We start from the raw sequence: 27,632 nt of genomic DNA, 5'->3' as shown, positions 1-27,632 counted from the left end.
ACTTCAGTACATAACAAGTCCTATTTCTGTGAGTGGAGCAGCGGTCTTTCCACTCATGTGGTTTACATGCTCTGAAAGTTGGGATCCATTTTGTTATTTAAATTTTAAAAGGGTGGAGTGGAACCGGATACTGACCATCTTGTTAGCCTGGGGCAGGGGGCAGCAGCCTTTTTCAGCCGTGAGGCGGTCCACCGTCCCTCAGACCATGTGGGGGGCCAGACTATATTTGGGGGGGGGGATGAACAAATTCCTATACCCCACAAATAACCAAGAGAGGCATTTTAAATAAAAGGACACATTCTACTCATCTAAAAACATGCTGATTCCAGAATCATCTGCAGGCCAGATTGAGAAGCCAATTGGGCCACATCCGGCCCCCAGGCCTTAGCTTGCCTACCCCTGGCCTGGGGAGCCACATTCTGGTTGAAGGAGGCCAGGACTAGCTCCCAAGGCCTGGGATGTCCCTCCTCCCCTGCAGTAGGAGTTGGAATCCAGGAGAAAACTCTTGGAATAGCCTTGCCAGGTGCTCAGGGACGGAGTCACCTGTCCCCATGTCCTTCTCTTTGCAGATGTGCTGCAGTTGCACATCCCTCCCCCAGGGGTGAGTATTGGGGAGAACCAGAGCTGGGACTCAGACCTGACCTCCTTGGCCCCCACTCTGCACTCTCGGATGTGGAGAAGCCCTCCCTTTGTGAGGAACTGACAGCCTGACTTTTGCCTTTCAGCTGCTGGAGGAAGATCAGCTGTACCTGCCGGAGGTGATTCAGAACTTCCAGGCAGCTCAGCTCAGGGGGCTCTGAACCCAGAACTGCTCCAAGCAGGAGACAGCCAAAGCCATCCTGGTGAGTAGTGGGTGGTGTGGGAGACCCCCATGGGGAAGTGGGGGAGGGAGGGGCTTTGGGGACGGGGTTGTCCGTCTGCCAGAGAGGAGGACCCTACTGGCTTAGATTCACGTATCCTGTTTGAAAGGGGAATCATCTGAGGGACTTCCTGTGAAAATCTGGGTCAGGAATGCTGTTCCTGGAATGGACAAACACACAAGACGTAACCGGCTGTGCATTCACATAAACAATTTCTGAAGTAAAATGCTTTAGCTGAGATTCCTGCATTGCTGGGGTTGGACTAGATGACCCTGGGATCCCCTCCTATCTCTCCACTCCTGAATTCAAGGAGGAGCTTCCTTGCCTCCTGCAAAGCCCTTTTCCCTGCAAGCTCTTCCTCTGGTTTCTGGCCAAGGGAGGGAGATGCTCAGAGTCCAGCCAAGAGCCTCGCGCTCCAAAAGGATATCTGGGCATTGGCAGCTGCCCCCTAAATGCATACAAAATAATAAGAATCTGAGAGAGGGCGGAGCGAGGGAGGACTCGGCTTGGCAAGGGTTAAAGGGAACTGAGCTGCCTTCCTAGAGAGGACAGGAAGCAAGGGGGGCCAGGTCCTCCAGAGCCAAGGCCCCTCCCTCCCCAGTCCTTTCCTTGCTTTGGTGTCTCTCCTGCAAGGGCTGCCTCGCTGTCCCCTCCTGGGATCTGGTGAGTCTCCTCTCTCTCTGGGATCTGGTGAGTCTCCTCTCTCTCTGGGATCTGGTGAGTCCATAGCTGTCAACTTTCAGATTGGAAAATAAGGGATCAGCAGCCTCACCTATCTCCCAATCCGGGATAGCAGCGGGAAGCAGCGGGAAACGGCGCTGGAATAAGGGAATTTCCCGCAAAAAAGGGAAGGTTGACAGCTAAGGGTGGGTCTCCTCTCTCCCCCCCAGAGGGTGCAGTGGGGAGACGGGGGGTCCTGCTCATGTGGGGGGGACCCCAAGTCAGGGAGGAGAGGGTCCTGCCAGGGAGGGGCCAGGTCTGCCACGCTCTCCTTCCTGCAGATCAGAGGATCCCAAACTCATTTGCCCCCCCCTTCAGAAAAGATCTCCCTTCTTTATACAAAGGAGTCCCTGAGACTTTAACTCTGTGTGACATCGCTCAGCGTCATTGCACAACAGAGGAAACATGTGCAAATGGTTTTCCAAAGCTGGAGGAGGAGGTGGACTAGCCCCCTCCCCCCCAAAAAAAAAAACAACGGGCAGGAAGGAAGGAAAAGTAGGAAAGAGAGGCCAGGAATAAAGAGAGGGATCCAAGGCCATAGTCTGGCTGCTGCATTGCAAACCAGTTTGTGTTAAGCTATCTAATAGAACAACAAAAAAATCAAGGGAGATGTCTTTGGCCCCGCCCACTTGGCCCTCAGGGGTTTGGCCAGATACATTCCTGGCCCTCAAAAGAGAAAAAAAGAGCTCTCACCCTAATAATCTGTCTGGAGAGTGGCAGATATTGCAGAAAAGGTGACAGAAGCAGGGGAGTGGGGGTGGGGTGAGCAACCCATGAGGACCCCCGGGGTGAGGACCCCACTAGAGAAAAGCATCCATTTATCACAAGATACAAATGACTCCCTTGTCATTCGGTTCTGACTTCATGCATAGACTGGAAGGCAGCAGAAACCAGGTTGATTAATCTCACAGAAATCCCTTCAGTTGCCTCCACATTTTGCGTGGCTAGAAGGCTAGAGACTTATTTCTTCTCCTCTTCTTTCTTTTCAGAAAGATAGCTCATGGTCTGGGATCTGGTGCAGTCAAACCCTGGTTCCCAGCAAGACTCATCCATGCTTGCTCAGGGAACCATTTCCCCCCTGTCCTACAAATTCTGTAACAGAACAATGTATTTGCTTTGTAGGATTTGCTAGAGCTTCTCATTTAGACGGGCAGAACTTGGCAGAAGACCAAAGGGTTCCTTCCGATCTCTCAGAGGCTTCCTGAGAGCACAGATGGATGAGCAAGACTCAGCTGGCCCTGGAACAGGAAGAGGCCATGCCAACCAAACTGGGAGCAGTGGGGGGTTCTGGGAAAACCCGGTGCAGAAGATCCTGGGTGAGGAGGACACCCTCTGCTCAGAGGTGCAGAGCCAGCAGTTGAGGCAGTTCTGCTGCCAGGAGGCCAAAGGACCCCGAGAGGTTTGCAGCCGACTCTACCACCTTGACCATCAGTGGCTGAAGCCAGAAAGGCACACGAAAGCTGAGATGCTGGACCTGGTGATCTTGGAGCAGTTCCTGGCTGTCCTTCCCCCGGAGATGGAGAGCTGGGTGAGGGACTGTGGAGCGGAGACCAGTTCCCAGGCGGTGGCCCTGGCCGAAGGTTTCCTCCTGAGTCAGGCAGAGGAGAGAAAGCAGGTGAGAGAGACTTTCCTCTGGATACTCCCAAGGGGCTCCAAACAGGACAGAGAACATCCCATAATGGTCTGCTGATGGCCCATCCTTTTTCTGGGAAAGCATCCATGGAATGAGATCTCGCACCCTTCAAGTCTTTGTCTTTCTCTTTCTAGTATTTCTCCCCATTCTCTGTTTTGAATCCTTGTTTCTTTCTCAGGGAAAGGATCTCTTTGCAGAAATGGACCTGGATTCCTGTGAGGCAGAGAGGCCTCCGTTGGACACCAGAGAGAGGCCACTGGGTAAGGAGAAAGGTGGTTTTTCTCCTTTTGGTCTCATTCTGTTTGTTTTCCAACTTGTCTGAGGGTTCTTTTCATCTTGTTTTGGGGGGAGACAGTTGGGAACAAGGGTCCAGAGGAGGGGAGATGTATTTCTGCACGAACAAACATATGAAATGGGCACAAAACGTCCAAATGCTATCAGCAGGTAAAGCTTTCTCAAAGGCCCATCTGTAGTTAGAGATGCCCTGTTTCACCTGTGAGAGAAGCAGGCACTCCTGGCGTCCTGCTTACTTTTTTCTCTTGCAGGTGGCAGAATGATGCCGGCAAGACCTCCTGATCCGCCTTTTCATGGGGGCAGAAGGGAAGCAGCGGCTGTGGAACCAGATCAGGTCAGGGGAAGCTGCCTTGTGGGAACAGAGGCCGAGGGATGGAGCAATCTCATGGACTGGTTGGGCACAGAGGAATGTTGGGAGGAAGCAGCTGGGGAACCAGGAAGGGAAGACGGCTCAGAGCCCAAGAAGTGGAGGTAGAAGAAGGTTGGGCGGTCAAAGGGAGAAGCCTGGGAAGAGGAGATGTCAGAAGCTGAAGGGGAAACAGGGCTTAGTGAGCTGGGAGACTTTGTGGCAGAATGCAGTGCAGAATCAGAGGCAGAAGAGGAAGGAGGTGAGTGGGAGAGGAAGGTCAAGAGGCAGAGGTGAGTCAGGAGAAGGAGGAGCCACCGGTGGCTCCCTCTCCTTTTGCCAGAAGCCACCCTCCCTGCTTGTCTCTCAGAGCCAGGAGACCCCCTGCAGTGCAGGAATCTCTGCTAGATAATCCAAGACCAAAAGAGGCTTATTATATTTCTAGATTGATAACTGAATGCAAAAATAGGTTTCTAAGCAGTGGACAAATGAGAACAAATAGCGGCCTGGATTCGCCTAACCTGCCCCATCGGCTGCAAAATGGGGCCTGCCCCCCCATTCCTCCCCCTCTCCATGTCCCCATTGAATCCTATTGAATTGAAACAACTGCCCTGTGTGAGTGCTTGAGGGCCCCGCTCCTGCCACTCACCACCTGGCCCAGGGCGGGGCCTGAAGCCTCATAAGGACTGCTTGTGCCCAGGAGGACTCCCCTGCATGAGTGCTTGAGGGCCCCGCTCCTGCTTCTCACCACCTGGCCCAGGGTGGGGCCTGACAGGCCTCATAAGGACGGTTGTTGCTGCTGCTGCTGGCCAGGAGGACTCGGAGCGGCGCAATGTTCTTTTTAAAATGTTTTTTTTAAATTTTCTTTTTTCCCTTTTGATTACTTTTGGGGGGGGGTGGATGTTTGGTTGGGTTCGGGAATTTGTTTGATTTTAATAAACAAAATTCCTTCCAGTAGCACCTTAAAGACCAACTAAATTAGTTCTTGGTATGAGCTTTCGTGTGCATGCATACTTCTTCAGATACACTGAAACAGAAGTTGCCAGATCCTTCTATATAGTGAGAAGGTGGGGAGGGGTATTACTCAGAAGGGTGGTGGGAATGGGAGATTGGCAGATAGCTGAGATGAGCCTGTTGACGACTCTTAACGACTGCAATAGGTCTTACAGGAAAAGGCAAGGGGCGAGAAGGTGAAAAATGGCTTAGTCATGTATAATGAGATAAGAATCCAATGTCTTTGTTCAAACCAGGTCTCTCCATGGTTTTAAGTTTGGTAATGAGTTGCAATTCAGCAGCTTCTCTTTCCAGTCTATTTCTGAAATTCCTTTGTAGTAAAACAGCTGCTTTGAGATCTTGTATAGAATGTCCTGGGAGATTGAAGTGTTCTCTTACTGGTTTCTCTGTCTTGTGATTCTTGATGTCAGATTTATGTCCGTTTATTCTTTGGCGTAAGGTTTGGCCTGTTTGTCCAATATAGAGTGCTGAAGGACACTGTTGGCATTTGATGGCATACACAATGTTAGACGATGAGCAATTAAATAGTCCCGAGATGGTATGTGTGATGTTGTTGGGGCCAGTAATGGTGTTGTCCGGGTGTATGTGGCAGCAAAGTTGGCATCTGGGTTTATTGCAGGCTCTGGTGCCAGTGTCCGTGTTAAGTCTGGTTGTAGTATTATTGTGGGTTAGGAGCTGTTTAAGATTGGGTGGCTGTCTGTAGGCAATGAAAGGTCTTCCTCCCAGAGCTTGAGAAAGAGAACTGTCATTGTCCAGGAGAGGTTGTAGATCTCTGATGGTGCGTTGTACTGTTTTAACTTGGGAGCTGTATGTGATGTGTTCTGTTATTTTCTTTTTTGGGTCTGTCTTGCAGCAAGTTCTCTCTGGGTATCAGTCTGGCTCTGTTGATCTGTTGTCTAACTTCATCTGCTGGGTATTTTAGTTCTAAAAAGGTTTGCTGTAGATCTCTTAGATGAGAGTCTCTGTCTGTAGAATTGGAACAGATGCGGCTGTAAGGTAGTGCCTGGCTATATACAATGGACTGTTTGGTATGTTTGGGATGGTAGCTAGAGGCATGTAGATATGTTTGTCGGCCAGTAGGTTTACGGTATAAGGTGGTGTCTATGTGCCCATCCTGTATTTTTATAGTAGTGTCCAAAAAATGTATTTCTTGCATAGATTGATTCATTGTTAGGTTGATTGTGGGGTGAAAATCATTAAATTTCTGGTGAAAGGTGTCCAGGGTCTGTTGACCATGTGTCCAGATGATAAAAATATTGTCAATGTATCGCAGGTACAAGAGAGGTTTGAGTGGGTAAGAGTTTAGGAAACGTTGTTCTAAATCTGCCATGAAGATGTTGGCATACTGTGGGGCCATGCGGGTGCCCATTGCTGTGCCGCTGATCTGAAGGAACAGGTCATCACCGAATTTGAAGTTGTTGTGGGTAAGGACAAATTGGCAGAGTTTGGTGGCAATGTCCGCTGTGGTTTTACCTGAAATGGTGTTCCTTATAGCTTGTAAACCATCGTTGTGTGGGATGTTGGTATATAGAGATTCCACATCCATAGTAGCTAGTATAGTATTGTTGGGAAGATTATTTAAAGATTGTATTTTCCTCAGTAATACCCCTCCCCACCTTCTCACTATATAGAAGGATCTGGCAACTTCTGTTTCAGTGTATCTGAAGAAGTGTGCATGCACACGAAAGCTCATACCAAGAACTAACTTAGTTGGTCTTTAAGGTGCTACTGGAAGGAATTTTTTTATTTTGATTTTAATGTGTTTGTAATTTTTACAGTTTTTTGTTTGTATTGTTTTATTGTGGGTTCTTTCTTTTTATTAAGGGTTTTATTTTGTTCTTAAGGGGGGTGGTCAGGGCTGCCGGGGAGTGGGTCCCAGCCCACAAAACAGCTGGGGCATGTTGCACGGGGGGGATGCACTGGGACAACTGATCTCAGTGATCACGGGTAGGCGGAGGAGTTACGCTAAGACCAGACCATGTCATTACAGAGGAGGCAGGTTTAGTCGTTGTTGGAGGACTATCCCTGCCTCCGGGTCTGGTCCTGACTGGACGGATACTAGAATCAGCAAGGGATACCCACATGACCTGAAGGTGCTGCTGTGCAATGCCAGGTCAATGATTCATAAAACCAATGCTATCCATGACTTGATCATGGATGGAGGACTTGACCTGGCATGTGTAACAGAGACTTGGTTGGATGAAGCAGATGGGCCTGTCCTTGCCGCTGCTTGTCCACCAGGTTTCTCTTACACACAGAAACCCAGGCCTTGTGGGCTGGGATGGGGGGTTGCAGTGCCATGGTCACATCACTTCCTGGTGCAACTGGATTTCTCCGCGACCCTTCCCCTCTGCATGGAGGTGGGACCGATTCAGATGGTCCGCCCCCGCCACTTAATGGCTCCAAATGGTTTCCAGAGAGCGGTAGGGGATGCTTTATCCCATGTTGATGGCCTTTCAGCTGATTCCCTGGTGGCCCGCTGGAATGTGGAGTTAACCAGGGCGATTGACTGTTTGGCTATTGACTGTTTGGCTCCGAAGCGCCCTCTCCGATTGCATGGAGCCCGGACAGCCCTGTGGTTTTCCACGGATCTGAGGGGAATGAAACAATCGCTGAGACGGCTAGAGCACCGGTGATGGGTAACTCATTCTGAAGCTGACCGGACACGGGTTAGAGCTCAATGTCAAGTGGCAGTAGCGACGGCAAAGAAGACTTTCTTTGCCACCTCTATTGCATCTGCAATAGACTGGTGACTGGGAGCGACCGCCCAGACCATATAATACTGGTCTTGAAAGACCTATACTGGCTCCCAGAACGTTTCTGAGCACAATTCAAAGTGTTTCTGCTGACCTTGAAAGCCCTAAACGGCCTCGGTCCAGTATACCTGAAGGAGCGTCTCCACCCCCATCGTTCTTCCCAGACACTGAGATCCATTGCTGAGGGCCTTCTGGCGGTTCCCTCGCTGCGAGAAGCCAAGTTACAGGGAAGCAGGCAGAGGGCCTTCTCGGTAGTGGCACCCGCCCTGTGGCACGCCCTCCCACCAGATGTCAAAGAGAAAAATAACTACCAAACTTTTAGAAGACATCTAAAGGCAGCCCTGTTTAGGGACACTTTTAATGTTTAAGAGATTATTGTATTTTAGAGTTTTTTGGAAGCCGCCCAGAGTGGCTGGGGAAACCCAGCCAGATGGGCGGGGTATAAATAATAAATTATTATTATTATTATTATTATTATTATTATTATTATTATTCAGGAAGGAAACAACAGAGCATTGTGTAGCAGATCATATTTCTGCTGTCTCAGAGGAGGACATTTCCCTTTTTCTTTCAGGGCCCAGTGTGCTTTGAAGATGTCGCTGTTTGTTTCACGGACGAGGAGTGGGCGTTGCTGGATCCTGACCAGAGAGCTCTGCATAAGGACGTCATGGAGGAGAATCGTGGGATCATGGCCTCTCTTGGTAAGGCTCTCTGTGGGATCGTCATATCTGCCTGGAAATACCTCTATGTGACCAACTTCATATATTTTCACAGAATTCAACAGCCCCCCCCATAACACCTGGGAACCTAACACCCCCACAATAAAGAGTAACTTACAGTTTTTTCTTTGAACAATCTTCTTCAAAATATTCCTTTTTCTACCACGATTGGGCTGGTGTGAACTTCCCAGGCCATCTTCAGTGTCAGCTTCAACCTTCCACAATTTTGACCACTGCTCTATATCAGGCAAAACAACATTCAACAACTCTTCAGAATCTAATAATAAATACGTTGGTAATGAACACACACCCAACTCGTTTCATTTCTTCTCCATTTCTTCCTTCCAATCCCTTTTTGTCTCCATTGCAGATTCTGATGAATTGGAAATTGAGAGCAAAAGTGACCACGATCAAATCCCCAGGGAGGAGAAGCCACGTAAAAATTTGGAGTGTGGAGAAAGCTGCAGTCAGAGCTTCCATTCCACTTCCCATCAACAAAATCTCATTGGAAAGAAACTCTATCAGTGCATGGAATGTGGAAAAAGCTTCAGGAAGAGCTCCGATCTCACTTCCCATCAAAGAATTCATACAGGGGAAAAACCATATCAGTGTGTGGAATGTGGAAAGAGCTTCAGGAAGAGCTCCCATCTCACTTCCCATCAAAGAATTCATACAGGGGAGAAACCCTATCAGTGTGTGGAATGTGGAAAGAGCTTCACAGATAGTTCCTCTCTCATTTCCCATAAAAGAATTCATACAGGGGAGAAACCCTATCAGTGTGTGGAATGTGGAAAGAGCTTCACTCAGAGCTCCTCTCTCACTTTCCATCAAAGAATTCATACAGGGGAGAAACCCTATCAGTGTGTGGTATGTGGAAAGAACTTCAGGAAGAGTTCCAATCTCACTAAGCATCAGAGAATTCATACAGGGGAGAAACCCTATCAGTGTGTCAAATGTGGAAAGAGCTTCACTGAAAGCTCCTCTCTCACTTCCCATCAAAGAATTCATACAGGGGAGAAACCCTATCAGTGTGTGGAATGTGGAAAGAGCTTCACTCACAACCACAGTCTCACTTTCCATCAAACAATTCATACAGGGGAGAAACCCTATCAGTGCGTGGAATGTGGAAAGAGCTTCAGGAAGAGCTCCTCTCTTACTTCCCATAAAAGAATTCATACAGGGGAGAAACCCTATCAGTGTGTGGTATGTGGAAAGAGCTTTTCTCACAACCACAGTCTCACTTTCCATCAAACAATTCATACAGGGGAGAAACCCTATCAGTGTGTGGAATGTGGACAGAACTTCAGGAAGAGCTCCTCCCTTACTTCCCATCAAAGAATTCATACAGGGGAAAAACCCTATCAGTGCGTGGAATGTGGAAAGAGCTTCAGAAATAGCTCCTCTCTCACTTCCCATCAAAGAATTCATACAGGGGAGAAACCCTATCAGTGTGCGGAATGTGGAAAGAGCTTCACATGTAGCTCCTCTCTCGCTTCCCATCACAGAATTCATACAGGGGAGAAACCCTATCAGTGTGTGGAATGTGGAAAGAGCTTCAGTCAGAACCAAAATCTCACTTCCCATCAAAGAATTCATACAGGGGAGAAACCCTATCAGTGTGTGGAATGTGGAAGGAGCTTCAGTCAGAGTGCCAATCTTACTTCCCATCAAAGAATCCATACAATGGCCGGAAAAACCATTATACAGCTTTAGGAGCCAGGCAAATTTGCACCTTTTTAACCAGGCTTTTGGCTGATTGACATCTAATGCCCTTTTAATATGCGGTGGTTTTTTTGTTTATTTTTTTTTTATGTTGTAACCATCCTGAGACCTGTGGGTGTAGGGAATAGGTGCCATCTCTTAAAGGCCTAGTGGTCTTTGCCCCCCCTCCCATAAAATATTTAAGGATGCCACCCCCCAGTTTTTGGTGTGTTTTTTTCAAACACAACCTTTTATTCTTCTGCAACTTGCCATACAATTTCTCTTTCAATTTGCCCTCTTAAAAAATAATAAAAATAATTGCAGAAAGGTCATGAGGAAAACAAAATACAAGAAGATACAAACATGGACAGGTCCCATCTTTGTGGGCAAAATAGAAAAGTTGCTTTGAAGGAGGCTTTCCCACACTTGGGTCCACAGCAGCTCCTGGACCACAGTTCCCATCATCCCTTCCCACTGGTCCTGCTAAGTAGGGATGATGGGAGTTCTAGTCCAAAAACAGCTGGAGCCCCAAGTTGCCCTTAAAGGGAAAGTAGACTGGCTTTGTGATACCCTCTGCTGGCCAAAAGCACTGCCCCAGAATCTGAACCACCCCCAGTACTCCTAATTGGAATTTATAGAGCACAAAACTGAAGTTTGATCGGCACTTCAACCTCTAGGGAGCTTCTAGGTGCTTTCTGCACCACCTAGAGTACCCACAGAATTGTGGCTTCTACTGGTAACCCACATATAGGAAAACAAATGAAAGACAAACACAGGGGGCAGAAAAACCTGGAAAGGGCCATACCAAATGGACATTCGGTGTGAAGAGGTCACTTTCCCCACTGCTGAGCAATGCCACAGGTAGAGGAGATTAAATGCTAGAAGTGTTTCTGGGGCAAGGGGAGCTGCTGGGAAATTGAACTACAGGCTCAAAATATTACTTTTTTAAAAAGTTGCTGCCATTATAGGCATTGCCATTCAAATGGCGTGCATGCTGTGAAACACAAGAGCAGAGTGAACATGTTTTCACATGGGGAGGGATGTTTGTCCAGCCAGCAGGTCAACTTCCTGTTTCCTTCTGGGCTGGGACAGACTTCCTCTGCATGTAACTGGAGGTGGGTGTGGCCTCACCTGTACAGGTAATGACAAAAGCACAGGGCAGGGCAGCCATCTCTCTCTCTCTTTCACCACATGCATCGAAGACACAACATCTACTAAGCCAGAGATGCCCTCTTGGCTTCTAGCCAAGAGAGGAAAAAGGGACTGTCTTCTTAAACGATAGACTCCAAGTGTATGTTACTTCATTAAGCTAAGTCTGCCTTCTGGGATCTGATTGTGAACAGAATGTGAGTAAACTCTTTTTATATTTTTGTAAAAGACTGTGTCGTCTCTTCTATTTTATGAGGGAATAAGGGGAAAATACCAGAACAGTTATTATAGAGGCTTTAGTGAGCCTGAGCAAACGCAGACGCTGCAAATTTTAAATAAAAGGGAATGTTACTCTGCTGATACTGTGGAAGTTGTTAACACAAGTTGGATAAGGATATACTCAGACAATATATCCTTTCCTGCATCCCTGAACATTCCCACACATACATCATATGATGGATTGTGCAAGGTAGGACTTACCTGGCCCTCCACCAATATTTTATCCAAGTCAGCACCACTGGGTCATGTAGTTTCCAAATTACAGTGGTGCCCCGCAAGACAAATGCCTCACAAGACGGAAAACCCGCTAGACGAAAGGGTTTTCCGTTTTTGAGTTGCTTCCCAGGACGAATTTCCCTATGGGCTTGCTTCGCAAGACGAAAATGTCTTGCGAGTCTTGAGATTTTTTTCCGCCTCCCCCCCCCCTTTTGCTAAGCTGCTAATAGCCTTTTAGCAGCTAAGCCGCTAAGCCTTTAATAGCCGCGAAACCGCTAATAGCGCTAATCCGCTAATAGGGTTGCTTCGCAAGACGAAAAAACCGCTAGACGAAGACACTCGCGGAACGGATTAATTTCGTCTTGCGAGGCACCACTGTAAAGACATAAATCTCCTTCCTTTGCACAAGTTCCAGCTTGTCAATATCCTCATTTATGCTTTTTAAAATTTATTTGCCCTTCATCTGAAGTTTTTACAATATAAACATACAGGATGAAAGCATAGCTTTCTCAAAAACAAGACAAGCTAGAGAAATCTCTTCTTCTCTTTTTTTGGATGGAGTTACAAACTTTGTTGATCAGGGGCCTGCTGTGGAAATAGTGCATCTCGATTTCAGTAAGGCTTTTGACAGAGTCCTCTGTGATATTTATGTGAGGAAGCTGGTAAAGTGTGACTGAATGAGGTAACTGTTAGTTGGATTTGACTGACCAAACCCAAAGAGGACTCCTTCATGGGTCCTCCTCATCCTGGGGAAAAGTGACAAGAGGGGTGCTGCAGGGTTCTGTCCTGGGCCCGTTGTTGTTCAACGTCTTGATAAATGACATGGATGAAGGAACTGAGGGGATGCTCATCACATTTGCAGACAACACCGAACAGATCGTAATGGTGCCCTCTCTCTTCTTCAGCAACAGACAGGGAGACAAAGAACAGTGCAAAAGCACAGCAGAGCGAAAGAGATAAGACTGACATCCGTTCTTACACTTTCCAAGCCTAGGAAAGTAAACAGGGGCATGTGACATACTAGCCACATATCCAGCAACGGGAGGAGTGAATTGCTAACTCACCACACATGATTGCAGGTGAGCTAAGTAAAAGAGTACCCTTTTCCTTATGGGGTACCCAAGAGCCCATATACAGTCCTTTTATAGGTTCTCTATTGGTAGGAGAAAATAACAGAGACCAACCAAAGAATATTGAGAAGCAAAGCAGCTAGTAAGCCTGTTCTTTATTAACTGTTGCAACAGGGTGCTCCCCCACACGCAGGAGAGAGGAGGAGGACCCCGAACCCTGCATGCAAGCCCTTATATAGACATTTTTAATTGCCCGCCCTGGACTCCAAGACCACCCCTAGAAACATCATACATACATCATAGAAGGGGTGTAGCCCAAGGACACCCCCCCAGATACATCATACCTACATCACAGAAAAGGCTGTCAGCCCCCTCCCTGTCAGTCTATGTCTTTGCAAAGAGATAGCTGTGGCCACTCTGGTGGCTTTTGTTGTTGTTGCTGCAGGTAATAAATAGTCTTGTGGTCACAAGGAATTGGGCTGAGAGTTTTCCATCACTGGGTCTGCGTTGACATCTGTAGAAAGGATATCCTGTAAGCGGGAGGGTGGGGCAGGACTGTTGGGACTTAAAGAGACAGTTATAAAGGGAAGAGATAAACGCCAAAAAGGAGAGAATCTCCTTCCGTTTTCTTGGGAAGCTGCAAACAATAAAAATCTTGGCGAGTTAAGCATTTTATTCATTTCAATATTATTATCCCATTTCCATATAATTACTACTGTTATCATATGCTAAAATTACAAAAAAGTAAAAATATAAAAGGAAAACAAAAGTAAAAAAGCAAGATTACCAGTTAAACAATTTTTTCCAGATAAAAAATAAATGGACTTGACAGAACAACAGTGAATTTTTTTTAAAAAATATATTATTAAATAATACAAAGATATTATCAAAACGAAACAGATTGTTACTGGACTGGAACCTTAAGGACCAGGAGGTGAAGGAGGTGATGGTGAAATGGACACGATTGTGGATATCCAATGAAGATGAAAAATGAGGGAAATTATGGGAAAAGACTTAAAATTCACCACATGCTATCTGATTTTTAGATGGTACCTGACCCCATCCAAATCTGTCAAAATAAATAAATATCAGCAATAAATGTTGGAGATGCAGACAAAACGAGGGAACCTTATTCCACATGTGAACATGTCCCCAAAGGGAAAATAAAATAAAATAAATGCTATTTATTTTAAAGAAAACCAAAGCTTTCCTATTTAACATTCTAACAATAAGCATCCCAAATGAAAATAAAAGAGAGTTTCTTTACACGACAATAGCGGATAGGATGTTAATAGCAAAATACTGGAAAATGAGTTAACATCAACAAGATGAGTGGCAATTAAAGTTGTGCTGGTACCTTGAACTAGCCACAATGCCAGAACTTCCAAGAGACTGAGATCTACTCCCAGTAATAAAAATCCTGCCAGTGATCTACCCATTGTCTCTGCCCAGAGTTCTTGAGCTTTTCTCAGGGAGCAGTGACCAGAGTTGTGGATCGACCACAATCGTGCTATAAAAGTACATACCATATATGAAGTATCCAGATAATGGAACTTATAACATAGTGGTTTCTGCAGTGAACAACAACTCTTACAATGTATATAGACAGGCGCAGCATTGATTTTAGTTACAGGTGACAGCAATCTGCAGCTGTAAGGTTTTCTTCTTAAAGTGAGCCTTTTAAAACAACAAATGTAAAACAAACTTTATCCATACACAGGTTTGTTAATTTGTTAAAATACCGTATTTTTCGCTCTATAACACGCACCTGACCATAACACGCACATCGTTTTTAGAGGAGGAAAACAAGGGAAAAAATATTCTGAATGAAACAGTGGACGTATCATTTTTGTGCTTCATGCTGTGGCCACAGACATGTGATCTGATGGTGAATTTGGGGTGACCCAATGCAAAAATCCTGAGAATCCCTGTGGATCCATGCTTTGTAACCACGTTTTTGCACCATTGCAGCCCCAGGCAACAGTGGGTGCGTGATTTTTTTTGGGGGGGACAGGCTGTAGCCATGGACATGCTATGTGATCTGATGCTGAATTTGGGGTGACCCAATGCAAAGATCCCGAGGATCCATGTGGATCCATGCTTTTTAACCAGGTTTTTGCACCATTGCAGGCCCAGGCAACAGTGGGTGTGTGATTTTTGGGGGGCAGGCTGTAGCCATGGACATGCTATGTGATCTGATGCTGAATTTGGGGTGACCCAATGCAAAGATCCTGAGGATCCATGTGGATCCATGCTTTGTAACCACATTTTAAGTGGGGAGGGAAGGAAAAACACAGAAGGCTAAGAATGCAGGAGAGGGCTATAACGTGAGGAAAGGAAGGCAAAAGTTTCCCCCCACCCACCCACACAAGCCAGCCAGCGTGTGCTCTCTCTCTCTCTCTCTCCCTCTTTAAATGGAAGAAAGCATATTTGAATGCTGTGTGTCTCCAAAAACAAAAAGCAGGAAGTCAAATCAGAATTTTAAGCCGAACCTGTAATCTCTCTTCCCTTCACAAACATTGTTCCCTCCGGAGCAGGGAGAGGATAGAAGGGCGGACGCTCTGCTTTCCCTCTCTACTTGCCTGGAGGGGAGGGGCTTTCCCTGCTCTTTGTTCCGTTTGAGCAAACACAGCAAGGAAACAGAGAGGGTGGGCAGTAAGACCCTGAGGCAGAATGCAGGAAAGCTGCCACTTCCTCTTTTCAGGTTTCCCTTCTCCCTGAAGCGCGGTTTCATTTTTGCCTCATTTTTCGGCTCCAGGGAGCACACATTCGCTCCATAACACGCACAGACATTTCCCCTTCCTTTTTAGGAGAAAAAATCTGTGTGTTATAGAGCGAAAAATACGGTATGTTGAATTATGACATTATATTCATTTACATTACTTAGAATATGTACAACGGATGAAGCCCATGATATTGTGATAATGTCGCAGGATATTGTGATAATGCCCAATCATTCAGTTTGTACAAACTTCACACACTCACACTCACGCACTACATACGCTACGCTTCTGTTATAAATTCAGAGAAAATCAACCATACATCAGATTCCCACTGTTCCACTTTTATTTTACTCCATGAAGGAAGGACTACAAAATGGGGAAGGTTTGAAAGAGGGCAGCCATAATCCCTTGAGCATACCAGCACATACACAGGAGCCCTGCCCAGTTGCTATGCCAACCCTGATGGTTCTAGACAGAAGACCATCAAGATCACAAACAACTTGCATATGGGAGGGGATTCAGCATGGTCTGGAACAAAGGACAATAATCAGCTCTACCTGACATTCAGAAGACATCTTAAGGCAGCCCTGTTTTTAATGTGTGACATTTTTGTGTATTTTTTGTTGCTGTGGAAGCCGCTTAGAGCGGCTGGGGAAACCCAGCCAGATGGGCGGGGTACAAATGAATTTATTATTATTATTATTATTATTATTTAAACGCCCCCAGTGTGGTGGCAGTTCTACCAATGAAAGGCCAGGGGTTTTGCCCGGGGACGGGGAAGGGTTGTCTTTTGGCTTGAAGAGTGAAGTTGAGTTCGGAGTTAACCACGCAGCTAACCAATTATTTTAGGAAGGCAAGTCCAATACCAACTGCCCAAACTTTGGCACGCAAAAAGCCCTAGAAGCCAACCGTAATTGCTAAATTGGAATTCACGGCACCTAGCACTTTAACTCAATTGATTTAAATTAACTTACTCTGGGTCACACCAATTACCGGTAAATTCACGACTGTAGGAAACCTTAGCTTTAAATTAACTCCCTTTGCATGAGAAAGAATTAAAGTAAGGAATGGACGGCAGAAAAACCTAACCCTCAGCAACAAAAAACCAATTAAATCCCTCCTGATCACGACTAAATTCCTAGCACTTTTGTAACTCCACAGAGAAAGAGCCCTTAAAACAACCCCCTGAGCAGCCGTGTGGCAAGCAAGCACCCCCCCCCCCACTGGGACAGCAGTTGAACCAAAAAATTGCGCTTGCCAGAACCTAATTAAGTCAAATGCCGTATGCTGAAACTCCGCCCTTGTCCTTATGTTCTTATAATTAAAGCGCAATGAGAAATTGAAGCCGATAAGCTAGGGGTGGAGTCTATTAGCCTCTCCCAAGATGGCGCCGATAATTCCCATAGCCGAGGAACCACGTGGTTTACTCCATGTAACCTAGGCAACCGGGAGAGGGAATTCCCTCAATAACCGAAGAACACCCGTACACGCCGCTTAATAAAATGTAAACCAGTTTACAAGAAATGGGGACAGTCCCACAGCCCGTTAAACAATTAACGCAATCGTTCCACAGGGCGGGGGCCACTACCAAGAAGGCCCTCTGCCTGGTTCCCTGTAGCTTTGCTTCTCGCAATGAGGGAACTGCCTAAAGGCCCTTGGAGCTGGACCTCAGTGTCGGGCAGAACAATGGGGGTGGTGAAGCTCTTTTGGTTATGCTGGGCCGAGGCCGTTTAGGGCTTTAAAGGTCAACACCAACACTTTGAATTGTGCTCGGAAACGTAGTGGAAGCCAATGTAGGTCTTTCAAGACCGGTGTTATACCTCAGCATGGCACAGGGACTGACTGAGCGGGTGGCGAGATGCTTTCAGCCTCGAACACTTGGCGGGTTCTGAAATGGTCGTGCAGGCCAGATTCACGACCCTGGCGGGCTGGATTCGGCCCGCGGGACATAGTTTGAGGACCCCTGGTCTACACTGACTGGCAGCAGCTCCCCAGAGTCAGGCAGGGATTTCGTCCAGCCCTTGCAGGAGATGTCAGGGGTTGACCCTGGGACATTCTGCATGCCAAGCAGGTGCTCTAGGGCTCCCCATATTTCCCTGCACTTTCAACATTATGCTATTAGCAACCGTGGAGATTCCACCTCCCTCTTTGAAAGGAGAAAACTCACCTGGTCAATAGTAATACTGATTATTATTATTATTATTATTATTATTTATACCCCACCCATCTGGCTGGGTTCCCCAGCCACTCTGGGCGGCTTCCAACAAAATATTAAAATACAATAGTCCATCAAATATTAAAAGCTTCCCTAAACATAATAACAACAACCATCCATTTTCAGTCCATTGAATTAGCAATTGAGCATTTCTGGAAAGGGAAATGGCATACTTTTGTGGCGTGCATAAGTGTGCATAAGAAAGTATTACTCATTTATGATGAGAATAGGATTTATTTCTTTTGAACTTCGCTGGGTTCCTCCTTGGCAGCCAATGCAATGGTTTCAGCAGGGCTAGAACTCAGGACCCGCTGCCTTGAGGGACACCTAAGAGCAGTTGGGCAGGGAAAGGTCTCCCTTGGGAGGTGGTGGACTCTCCTTCCTTGGAGGTTTCCAAGCAGAGATCGGACGGCCATCTGCCATGGATGCTTTAGCTGAGATTCCTGCATTGCTGGGGGTTGGACTAGATGACCCCGGGATCCCCTCCTATCTCTCCACTCCTGAATTCAAGGAGGAGCTTCCTTGCCTCCTGCAAAGCCCTTTTCCCTGCAAGCTCTTCCTCTGGTTTCTGGCCAAGGGAGGGAGATGCTCAGAGTCCAGCCAAGAGCCTCGCGCTCCAAAAGGATATCTGGGCATAGGCGTAGCTAAATAACAAACAATAAGAATCTGAGGTTCTGCCAAGCGAGAGAGGGCTGAGCTGGAGGGACTCGGCTTGGCAAGGGTTAAAGGGAACCGAGCTGCCTTCCTAGAGAGGCCAGGAAGCAAGGGGGGGCCAGGTCCTCCAGAGCCAAGGCCCCTCCCTCCCCAGTCCTTTCCTGCTTCGGTGTCTCTGCTGCAAGGGCTGCATCAGGTGAGTCTCCTCTCTCTCCCCCCCGAGGGTGCAGTGGGGAGACGGGGGGGGGGGGTCCCAGGGCTGCAGCAGGGGAGGGTGCCTGGGGGGCCTGCCCCCCTCCTGGGATCTGGTGAGTCTCCTCTCTCTCTGGGATCTGGTGAGTCTCCTCTCTCTCTCTCTGGGATCTGGTGGGGGTCTCAGGGCTGCAGGGGGTGGGGGGGACCCCAAGTCAGGGAGGAGAGGGTCCTGCCAGGGAGGGGCCAGGTCTGCCACGCTCTCCTTCCTGCAGATCAGAGGATCCCAAACTCAGTTGGCCCTCCGCCACCCCCCGTTCAGAAATGATCTCCCTTCTTTAAACAAAGGAGTCCCTAGGACTTTAACTCTGTGTGATGTCGCTCAGCCTCATTGCACAACAGAGGAAACATCTGCAAATGGTTTTCCAAAACCAGACGAGGAGATGGACTAGTCCCCCCCCCCCAAAAAAAAACAGCGGGGAGGAAGGAAGGAAAAGTAGGAAAGAGAGACCAGGAATAAAGAGAGGCATCCCAGGCCATAGTCTGGCTGCTGCATTGCAAACCAGTTTGTGTTAAGCTATCTAATAGAACAACAACAAAAAATCAAGGGGAATGTCTTTGGCCCCGCCCATTTGGCCCTCAGGGGGTTGGCCAGATACATTCCTGGCCCTCAGAAGAGAGAAAAAGAGACCTCACCCCACAAATCTGTCTGGACAGCGGCAGATATTGCAGAAAAGGAGACAGAAGCAGGGAGTGGAGGTGGGGTGGGGGTGGGGAGCAACTCCCAAGGACCCCCAGCTCAGGACCCCTACTAGAGAAAAGCATCCATTTATCACAAGATAGAAATGACTCCCTTATCAGTCGGTTCAGACTTCATGCATTGACTGGAAGGCAGCAGAAACCAGGTTGATTAATCTGACAGAAATCCCTTCAGTTGCCTCCACATTCTGCATTGCTTGAAGGCTAGAGACTTATTTCTTCTCCTCTTCCTCCTCTTTCTTTTCAGAAAGATAGCTCATGGTCTGGGATCTGGTGCAGTCCAGCCCTGGTTTCCAGCAAGACTCATCCATGCTTGCTCAGGGAACCATTTCCCCTCTGTCCTACAAATTCTGTAACAGAACAATGTATTTGCTTTGTAGGATTTGCTAGAGCTTCTCATTTAGACGGGCAGAACTTGGCAGAAGACCAAAGGGTTCCTTCTGATCTCTCAGAGGCTTCCTGAGAGCACAGATGGATGAGCAAGACTCAGCTGGCCCTGGAACAGGAAGAGGCCATGCCAACCAAACTGGGAGCAGTGGGGGGTTCTGGGAAAACTCTGTGCAGAAGATCCTGGGTGAGGAGGACACCCTCCCCTCAGAGGTGCAGAGCCAGCAGTTGAGGCAGTTCTGCTGCCAGGAGGCCAAAGGACCGCGAGAGGTTTGCAGCCGACTCTACCACCTTGACCATCAGTGGCTGAAGCCAGAAAGGCACACGAAAGCTGAGATGCTGGACCTGGTGATCTTGGAGCAGTTCCTGGCTGTCCTTCCCCTGGAGATGGAGAGCTGGGTGAGGGACTGCAGAGCGGAGACCAGTTCCCAGGCGGTGGCCCTGGCCGAAGGTTTCCTCCTGAGCCAGGCAGAGGAGAGGAAGCAGGTGAGAGAGACTTTCCTCTGGATACTCCCAAGGGGCTCCAAACAGGACAGAAAACATCCCATAATGGTCTGCTGATGGCCCATTCTTTTTCTGGGAAGGCATCCATGGAATGAGATCTCACACCCTTCAAGTCTTTGTCATTCTCTTTCTAGTATTTCTCACCATTCTCTGTTTTGAATCCTTGTTTCTTTCTCAGGGAAAGGATCTCTTTGCAGAAATGGACCTGGATTCCTGTGAGGCAGAGAGACCTCCGTTGGACACCAGAGAGAGGCCACTGGGTAAGGAGGAAGGTGGTTTTTCTCTGTCTGGTCTCATTCCGTTGGTTTTCCAACTCATCTGAGGGTTCTTTTCATCTTGTTTTGGGGAGACAGTTGGGAACAAGGGTCCAGAAGAGGGGAGATGTATTTCTGCACAAACAAACATATGAAATGGGCACAAACGTCCAAATACTCTCAGTAGGTAAAGCTCTCTCAAAGGCCCATCTGTAGTTAGAGATGCCCTGTTTCACCTGTGAAAGAACCAGGCACTCCTGGCGTCCTGCTTACCTTTTTTCTCTTGCAGGTGGCGGAAGGATGCCGGCAAGACCTCCTGATCCGCCTTTTAATGGGGGCAGAAGGGAAGCAGCGGCTCTGGAACCAGATCAGGTCAGGGGAAGCTGCCCTGTGGGGACAGAGGCCAAGGGATGGAGCAATATCATGGACTGGTTGCACACAGAGGAATGGTGGGAGGAAGCAGCTGGGGAACCAGGAAGGGAAGATGGCTCAGAGCCGAAGGAGTGGAGGTGGAGGAAGGATGGGTGGTCAGAGGGAGAAGAGGGAGAAGCCTGGGAAGAGGAGGTGTCAGAAGCTTTAGGGGTTACAGGGCTTAGTGAGCTGGGAGACTCTGTGGCAGAATGCAGTGCAGAATCAGAGACAGAAGAGGAAGGAGGTGAGTGGGAGAGGAAGGTCGAAAGGCTGAGGTGAGTCAGGAGAAAGAGGAGCCACTGGTTGCTCCCTCTCCTTTTGCCAGAAGCCACCCTCCCTGCTTGTCTCTCAGAGCCAGGAGACCCCCTGCATTGCAGGAATCTCTGCTAGATCATCCAAGACAGATGGCCATTCAGAATAGGCTTATTTTATTTCTAGATTGATCACTGAATACTAAAATTGTTTTCTAAGCAGTGGAGAAATGAGAACAGAAGGCGGCCTGGATTCGCCTAACCCATCGGCTGCAAAATGGGCCCTGCCTCCCATTCCTCCCCCTCCCCATTCCTCCATGAATCCCTTGAATTTGGCTCTAGGGCATTGGGAGGGAACTCCCCAGAAGAGCTCAGGAGGAGAGGAGAACGTGGATCCTTCTATTGGGGAAACTGGAATGCTTGCCTAGGCAGAATGACTTGAAAAACACAAGGTGGAGTACAACTTATTTGCACAAAAACGAATACCCATAATTTAAACTTAGAATAAAATAAGCATCCATAAATAAAATGTGCAGCAAAGCAATCCTATTGAAACAACACCGCAATTTAGAGGAAGGAAACAACAGCATTGTGGAGTAGATCATATTTCTGCTGTCTCAGAGGACATTTCCCTTTTCCTTTTAGGGTCCAGTGTGCTTTGAAGATGTCGCTGTTTGTTTCACGGACGAGGAGTGGGCGTTGCTGGATCCTGACAAAAGAGCTCTGCATAAGGACGTCATGGAGGAGAATCGTGGGATCGTGGCCTCTCTTGGTAAGGCTCCCTGTGGGATCGTCATATCTGCCTGGAAATTCAAAAAATACGTCTATGGACCAACCTCATATATTTTCACAGAGCTCAACAGCGCCCCCTGCAACACCTGGGAACCTAACACCCCCACAATAAAGAGTAACTTACAGTTTTTTCTTTGAACAATCTTCCTCAAATTATTCCTTTTTCTACCACGATTGGGCTGGTCTCAACTGCCCAGGCTATCTTAAATGTCAGCTTCAGAATTGTTAGGAAAGATAAGTAGCTTCAGGTTTTCTGTTTTTGTTTTTGCTCCTGTCAGTCTTGGGTTGACGAAAGAGACGACTGACATTGGAGATGGAGGGGATGCCATGACTGGGCCAAACAAAATTCATCCCAGAGAAGAGATAGGCTTATTGAATTTCAGGTAGAAGTAGCAGTGGTGGTGATGAGGATGATGATGATACAGTGGTACCTCGGTTTACAAACTTAATCTTTTCCGGAACAGGACTGTTCTTAAATCAAGGTACCACTGTAGTAATAATAATAATTTTTGTTTATACCCTGCCCATCTGGCTGGGTTGCCCCAGCCACTCTGGGCGGCTTCCAACACGCATATAAGAATGAAACATAAACAATAATAATCTGATTCCATAAAAAAAATATTAACTTTAAAATGAACTCCTAGTGGCCGAAATTGTGGAAACCTTTTGTGAAAAGTGTATTTCTGAGGTTTGATGGCTCATAACACCACTTTTGTGTGGAGTAATACCATAAAATTATATAGCAACGGAAAGATAATGAAGGATGTAATGCAATGAATTTTATGAAGGAGTATTTATTAGAACAGCAGTCATAAAGTGAAAACGTGAAACCTTTGGTAACCATTGGTAACCTTTAGCTTTAATTACGGCCTTACAACGCCTTCCCATGAAGTGAACCAAGTTTTTAGTTCTGCAGCTGTAATAATGTGAAACCAAGACTGAATTATTGCCTCTGTTAATTGGGCTTTATTGCTGGGTTGCTTCTGAATAACAAATTTCTTTAGTCGGCTCCAAAGATTTCTGATTGGGTTAAAGTGTGGGCTATTCCCAGGCCATTCCAGCAGTGAAATATCATTATCTTGAAAGCACCTTTTGCACACAGCAGCAACACGACATAGAGCTGAATCCTGTTGAAAATATATAAATGCTTCGGTATCTGGGAAAATATCACCTGCGGAACACTTCAGTTTGGGCTCACATATTTCGTTTATGCATTTTTCCGCATTTATATTCCCATTAATGACGCAAATTCTGCCCACACTTTTTGCTGCCATACAACCCCAGATTATCACACTGTCTGGGTGTTTCACGGTCAGTGTAATGCAAGTAGGATGTAAATCTCCTCTGATTCTTCTCCAATTAAAGAAACTTGCGTATTTCGTACCATCACTACCATGTAAGGTAGCGTCCCATTGTTCCACTGTCCAGTTAACATAGGCTTAATCTTTTCAACATATGCTTGAGAGATAACAATGGCTTTTTCCTTAGAATTCTAACATTTAGACCAGTCCTTGCACTCAACTTCCCATTACATTGCGCCATGTCATCTTGTATACACCCAGATTATTTTCTTCTGTCTTGTAGGCAAAGTCTCTCCACTCGTCCATCGTCACTTGCCTTTGTACACCTTTCCCTGCCTTAACAAGTCTGATTTTGTAGTGACTAAGTCTCCTTATACCTCTTCAAAAATATAGAAAGGCCAACTTTGGTTAAGTTTTCCCCAATCTCTCTTCTACTAATTTCTTCATAACTGTAGCCTTGTTCACTTAATAGTACAATCTTACATCACTTTCTGGGGACCATTCAACTCTTTGTGCCATTTCTATAATTTTATTATGTTTTACACCCTCACTAAATGAAAGAACACAAAAAACCAACCTACTTCATAGCAATCACATAACACACTGACAAAAGTCAACTTAAGCAAGTTGTGCTTCCTTTTTCTGGTTATTTGGCTATAACATTTGATTAAATACAGGTAATTGAACAAACTTTGTTGGATTGCATTCTTGATCAAATTATCTTTCCATTGATATATAATTTTATGACATTACTCCAAAGGAAGTGGTGTTACAAGCCATCAAACCTCTGAAATACACATTTTTCCAAAAATCGTCCACAATTTTCACCCCTACTTTATATAAACAAAGCAACATTCAACAGCTCATCCGAATCTCATATTAAACAAACAACACAGGTAATGAACACACATGCAACTCCCTTCAGTTCTTCTCCATTTGTTCCTGAGGCTCTAATCCCTTTTTGTCTCCGATGCAGATTGTGATGAATTGGAAATTGTGGACAAAGGTGACCACGAAAAAATCCCCAGAGAGGAGAAACCACAAAAAAAATTGGAGCATGGAGAAAGCTGCAGTCAGAGCTCCAATTCCACTTCCCATCAGCAAAATCTCATTGGAAAGATACTCTATCAGTGCATGGAATGTGGAAAGAGCTTCAGGAATAGCTCCAATCTCAGTTCCCATCAAAGAATTCATACAAGGGAGAAACCCTATCAGTGTGTGGAATGTGGAAAGAGCTTCAGGAAGAGCTCCGATCTCACTTCCCATCAGATAATTCATACAGGGGAGAAACCCTCTCAGTGCGTGGAATGTGGAAAGAGCTTCAGGAAGAGCTCCAATCTCACTTCCCATCAAAGAATCCATACAAGGGAGAAACGCTATCAGTGTGTGGAACGTGGAAAGAGCTTCACTGATAGCTCCTCTCTCACTTCCCATCACAGAATTCATACAGGGGAGAAACCCTATCAGTGTGTGGAATGTGGAAAGAGCTTCACTGTTAGCTCCTCTCTCACTTCCCATTACAGAATTCATACAGGGGAGAAACTCTATCAGTGCATGGAATGTGGAAAGAGCTTCAGTCAGAGCTCCCATCTCACTTCCCATCACAGAATTCATACAGGGGAGAAACCCTACCAGTGTGTGGAATGTGGAAAGAGCTTCAGTCAGAGCTCCCATCTCACTTCCCATCAAAGAATACATACAGGGGAGAAACCCTATCAGTGCGTGGAATGTGGAAAGAGCTTCATTAAAAACTCTGATCTCACTTCCCATCAAAGAATTCATACAGGGGAGAAACCCTATCAGTGCGTGGAATGTGGAAAGAGCTTCACTGATAGCTCCAGTTTCACTAGGCATCAGAGACTTCACACAGGGGAGAAACCCTATCAGTGCTTGGAATGTGGAAAGAGCTTCAGGAATAGCTCCAATCTCACTTCCCATCACAGAATTCATACAGGGGAGAAACCCTATCAGTGTGTGGAATGTGGAAAGAGCTTCACTGTTAGCTCCTCTCTCACTTCCCATCACAGAATTCATACAGGGGAGAAACTCTATCAGTGCATGGAATGTGGAAAGAGCTTCAGGAATAGCTCCAATCTCACTTCCCATCACAGAATTCATACAGGGGAGAAACCCTATCAGTGTGTGGAATGTGGAAAGAGCTTCAGTCAGAGCTCCCATCTCACTTCCCATCAAAGAATGCATACAGGGGAGAAACCCTATCAGTGCGTGGAATGTGGAAAGAGCTTCATTAAAAACTCCGATCTCACTTCCCATCAAAGAATTCATACAGGGGAGAAACGCTATCAGTGTGTGGAATGTGGAAAGAGCTTCACTGATAGCTCCTCTCTCACTTCCCATCACAGAATTCATACAGGGGAGAAACCCTATCAGTGTGTGGAATGTGGAAAGAGCTTCACTGTTAGCTCCTCTCTCACTTCCCATCACAGAATTCATACAGGGGAGAAACTCTATCAGTGCATGGAATGTGGAAAGAGCTTCAGGAATAGCTCCAATCTCACTTCCCATCACAGAATTCATACAGGGGAGAAACCCTATCAGTGTGTGGAATGTGGAAAGAGCTTCAGTCAGAGCTCCCATCTCACTTCCCATCAAAGAATACATACAGGGGAGAAACCCTATCAGTGCGTGGAATGTGGAAAGAGCTTCATTAAAAACTCCAATCTCACTTCCCATCAAAGAATTCATACAGGGGAGAAACCCTATCAGTGCGTGGAATGTGGAAAGAGCTTCACTGATAGCTCCAGTTTTACTAGGCATCAGAGACTTCACACAGGGGAGAAACCCTATCAGTGCTTGGAATGTGGAAAGAGCTTCAGTCAGAGCTCCAATCTCACTTCCCATCACAGAATTCATACAGGGGAGAAACCCTATTAGTGTGTGGAATGTGGGAAGAGCTTCACTGTTAACTCTAAACTCACTTCCCATCAAAGAATCCGTACAAAGGTCGGCAAAACCATTATACAGCTTTAGGAGCCAGGCAAATCCACACCTTTTTAACCAGGCCTTTTTCTTATTGACATCTAATGCTATTTTAACATGTGATGTTTTGTGTTTTTATGTTCTAAGCATCCCGAGACGTGTGGGTGTAGGGAATACAGCCACTCTTAAATTCCTAGGGGTCTTTGCCCCCCCATATAATATTTGAGGAGGCCATGCCCTAGGTTTTCTTTGTGTTTTTTTCAAATGCAACCTTTTATTCTTCCACTACTTGCCATACAATTTCGCTTTCAATTTGCCCTTTTAAGACATTTTAAAAACTGCACAAAGGTCATGAGAAAAACAAAATACAAGAAAATACAAATGTGGACAGGTCCCAACGCAAAAGTTGCTTTAAAGGAGGCTTTCCCAAACTTGGGTCCTCTGCAGCTCCTGGGACTTCAGTTTCCATCATCCCTCCCCATTGGTCCGGCTAGCTAGGGATGATGGGAGGTGTAGTCCAAAACCAGCTTTCTGCACCACCTAGAGTACCCACAGAATTTTGGCTTCTATTGGCAACACACATAGGAGAACAAATGAAAGACAAACTTGGAAAGGGCCATACCAAATGGACATCTGGTGTGAAGAGGTCACTATCCCCACTGCTGAACAATGCCACAGGTAGAGGAGATGGAGTGCTAGAAGTGTTCTCTGGGGCAAGGGGAGCTGCTGGGAAATTGAGCTACGGGCTCAAAATACTACTTTTTTAAAAAGTCGCTGCCATTATAGACCTTGCCATTCAAATGGTGTGCATGCATCATGTGATTGATAGTGCAAGGTGGCCCTTACCTGGCCCCACACCAATATTTTATTTAAGTTGGCACCACTGGGTCGGGCGGTTTACAAATTAAATAAATACATAAATCGCCTCCCTTTGCACATGTTCCAGCTTGTCTATATCCTCATTTATCCTTTTTAAAATTTATCTGAAGATTTTACAAAATAAACATACAGGATGAAAGCATGGCTTTCTCAAAAACAAGCCAAGCCAGAGAAATCTCTCCCTTTCTTTTCTTTTTTTGGATGGAGTTATAAACTTTGTTGATCAGTGGACTGCTGTGGAAATTGTGTATTTTGATTTCAGTAAGGCTTTTGACAAAGTCCTCTGATATTTATGTGAGGATGCTGGTAAAATGAGACTGAATGAGGTAACTGTTAGGTGGATTTGACGGACCAAACCCAAAGAGGACTCCTTCATGGATCCTCCTCATCCTGGGGAAAAGTGACCAGAGGGGTGCTGCAGGGTTCTGTCCTGGGCCCGCTGTTGTTCAACGTCTTGATAAGTGACTTGGATGAAGGAAATGAGGGGATGCTCATCACATTTGCGCACGACACCAAACGGATCATAATTGCACCCTCTTCTTCAACAACAGACAGGGAGACAAAGAACAGTGCAAAAGCACAGCAGAGCGGAAGAGATAAGACTGACTTCCGT

At 46.5% G+C, this 27,632-nt stretch overlaps 2 protein-coding genes across 3 annotated transcripts in view; one reads left to right on the top strand and one right to left on the bottom strand.

The window, feature by feature from the left end:
- Window positions 1-27,632, bottom strand: part of LOC310705065 (uncharacterized protein) — a 177,096-nt gene that overhangs the window by 142,728 nt on the left and 6,736 nt on the right. The window lies entirely within an intron of this gene.
- On the top strand, window positions 1,349-26,226 carry LOC310705071 (uncharacterized protein). 2 transcript variants are annotated; one of them, XM_083499417.1, is made up of 6 exons: window positions 1,349-1,523; window positions 2,703-3,195; window positions 3,392-3,473; window positions 3,759-3,841; window positions 8,198-8,324; window positions 24,177-26,226. In XM_083499417.1, exons 2-6 carry the CDS (start codon window positions 2,794-2,796, stop codon window positions 26,093-26,095), a joined length of 2,613 nt encoding a protein of 870 aa, XP_083355543.1. In that variant the 5' UTR covers window positions 1,349-1,523; window positions 2,703-2,793; the 3' UTR covers window positions 26,096-26,226. The 2 variants fall into 2 exon arrangements, with proteins under 2 accessions (XP_083355543.1, XP_083355544.1); XM_083499418.1 differs by having other exon boundaries at window positions 1,349-1,577.

This window comes from Podarcis liolepis (genome assembly GCF_965112155.1).
Source record: "Podarcis liolepis genome assembly, chromosome: 4".
Taxonomy (NCBI): Eukaryota; Metazoa; Chordata; class Lepidosauria; order Squamata; family Lacertidae; genus Podarcis; species Podarcis liolepis.
This window is presented reverse-complemented; position numbering and strand designations above follow the sequence as displayed.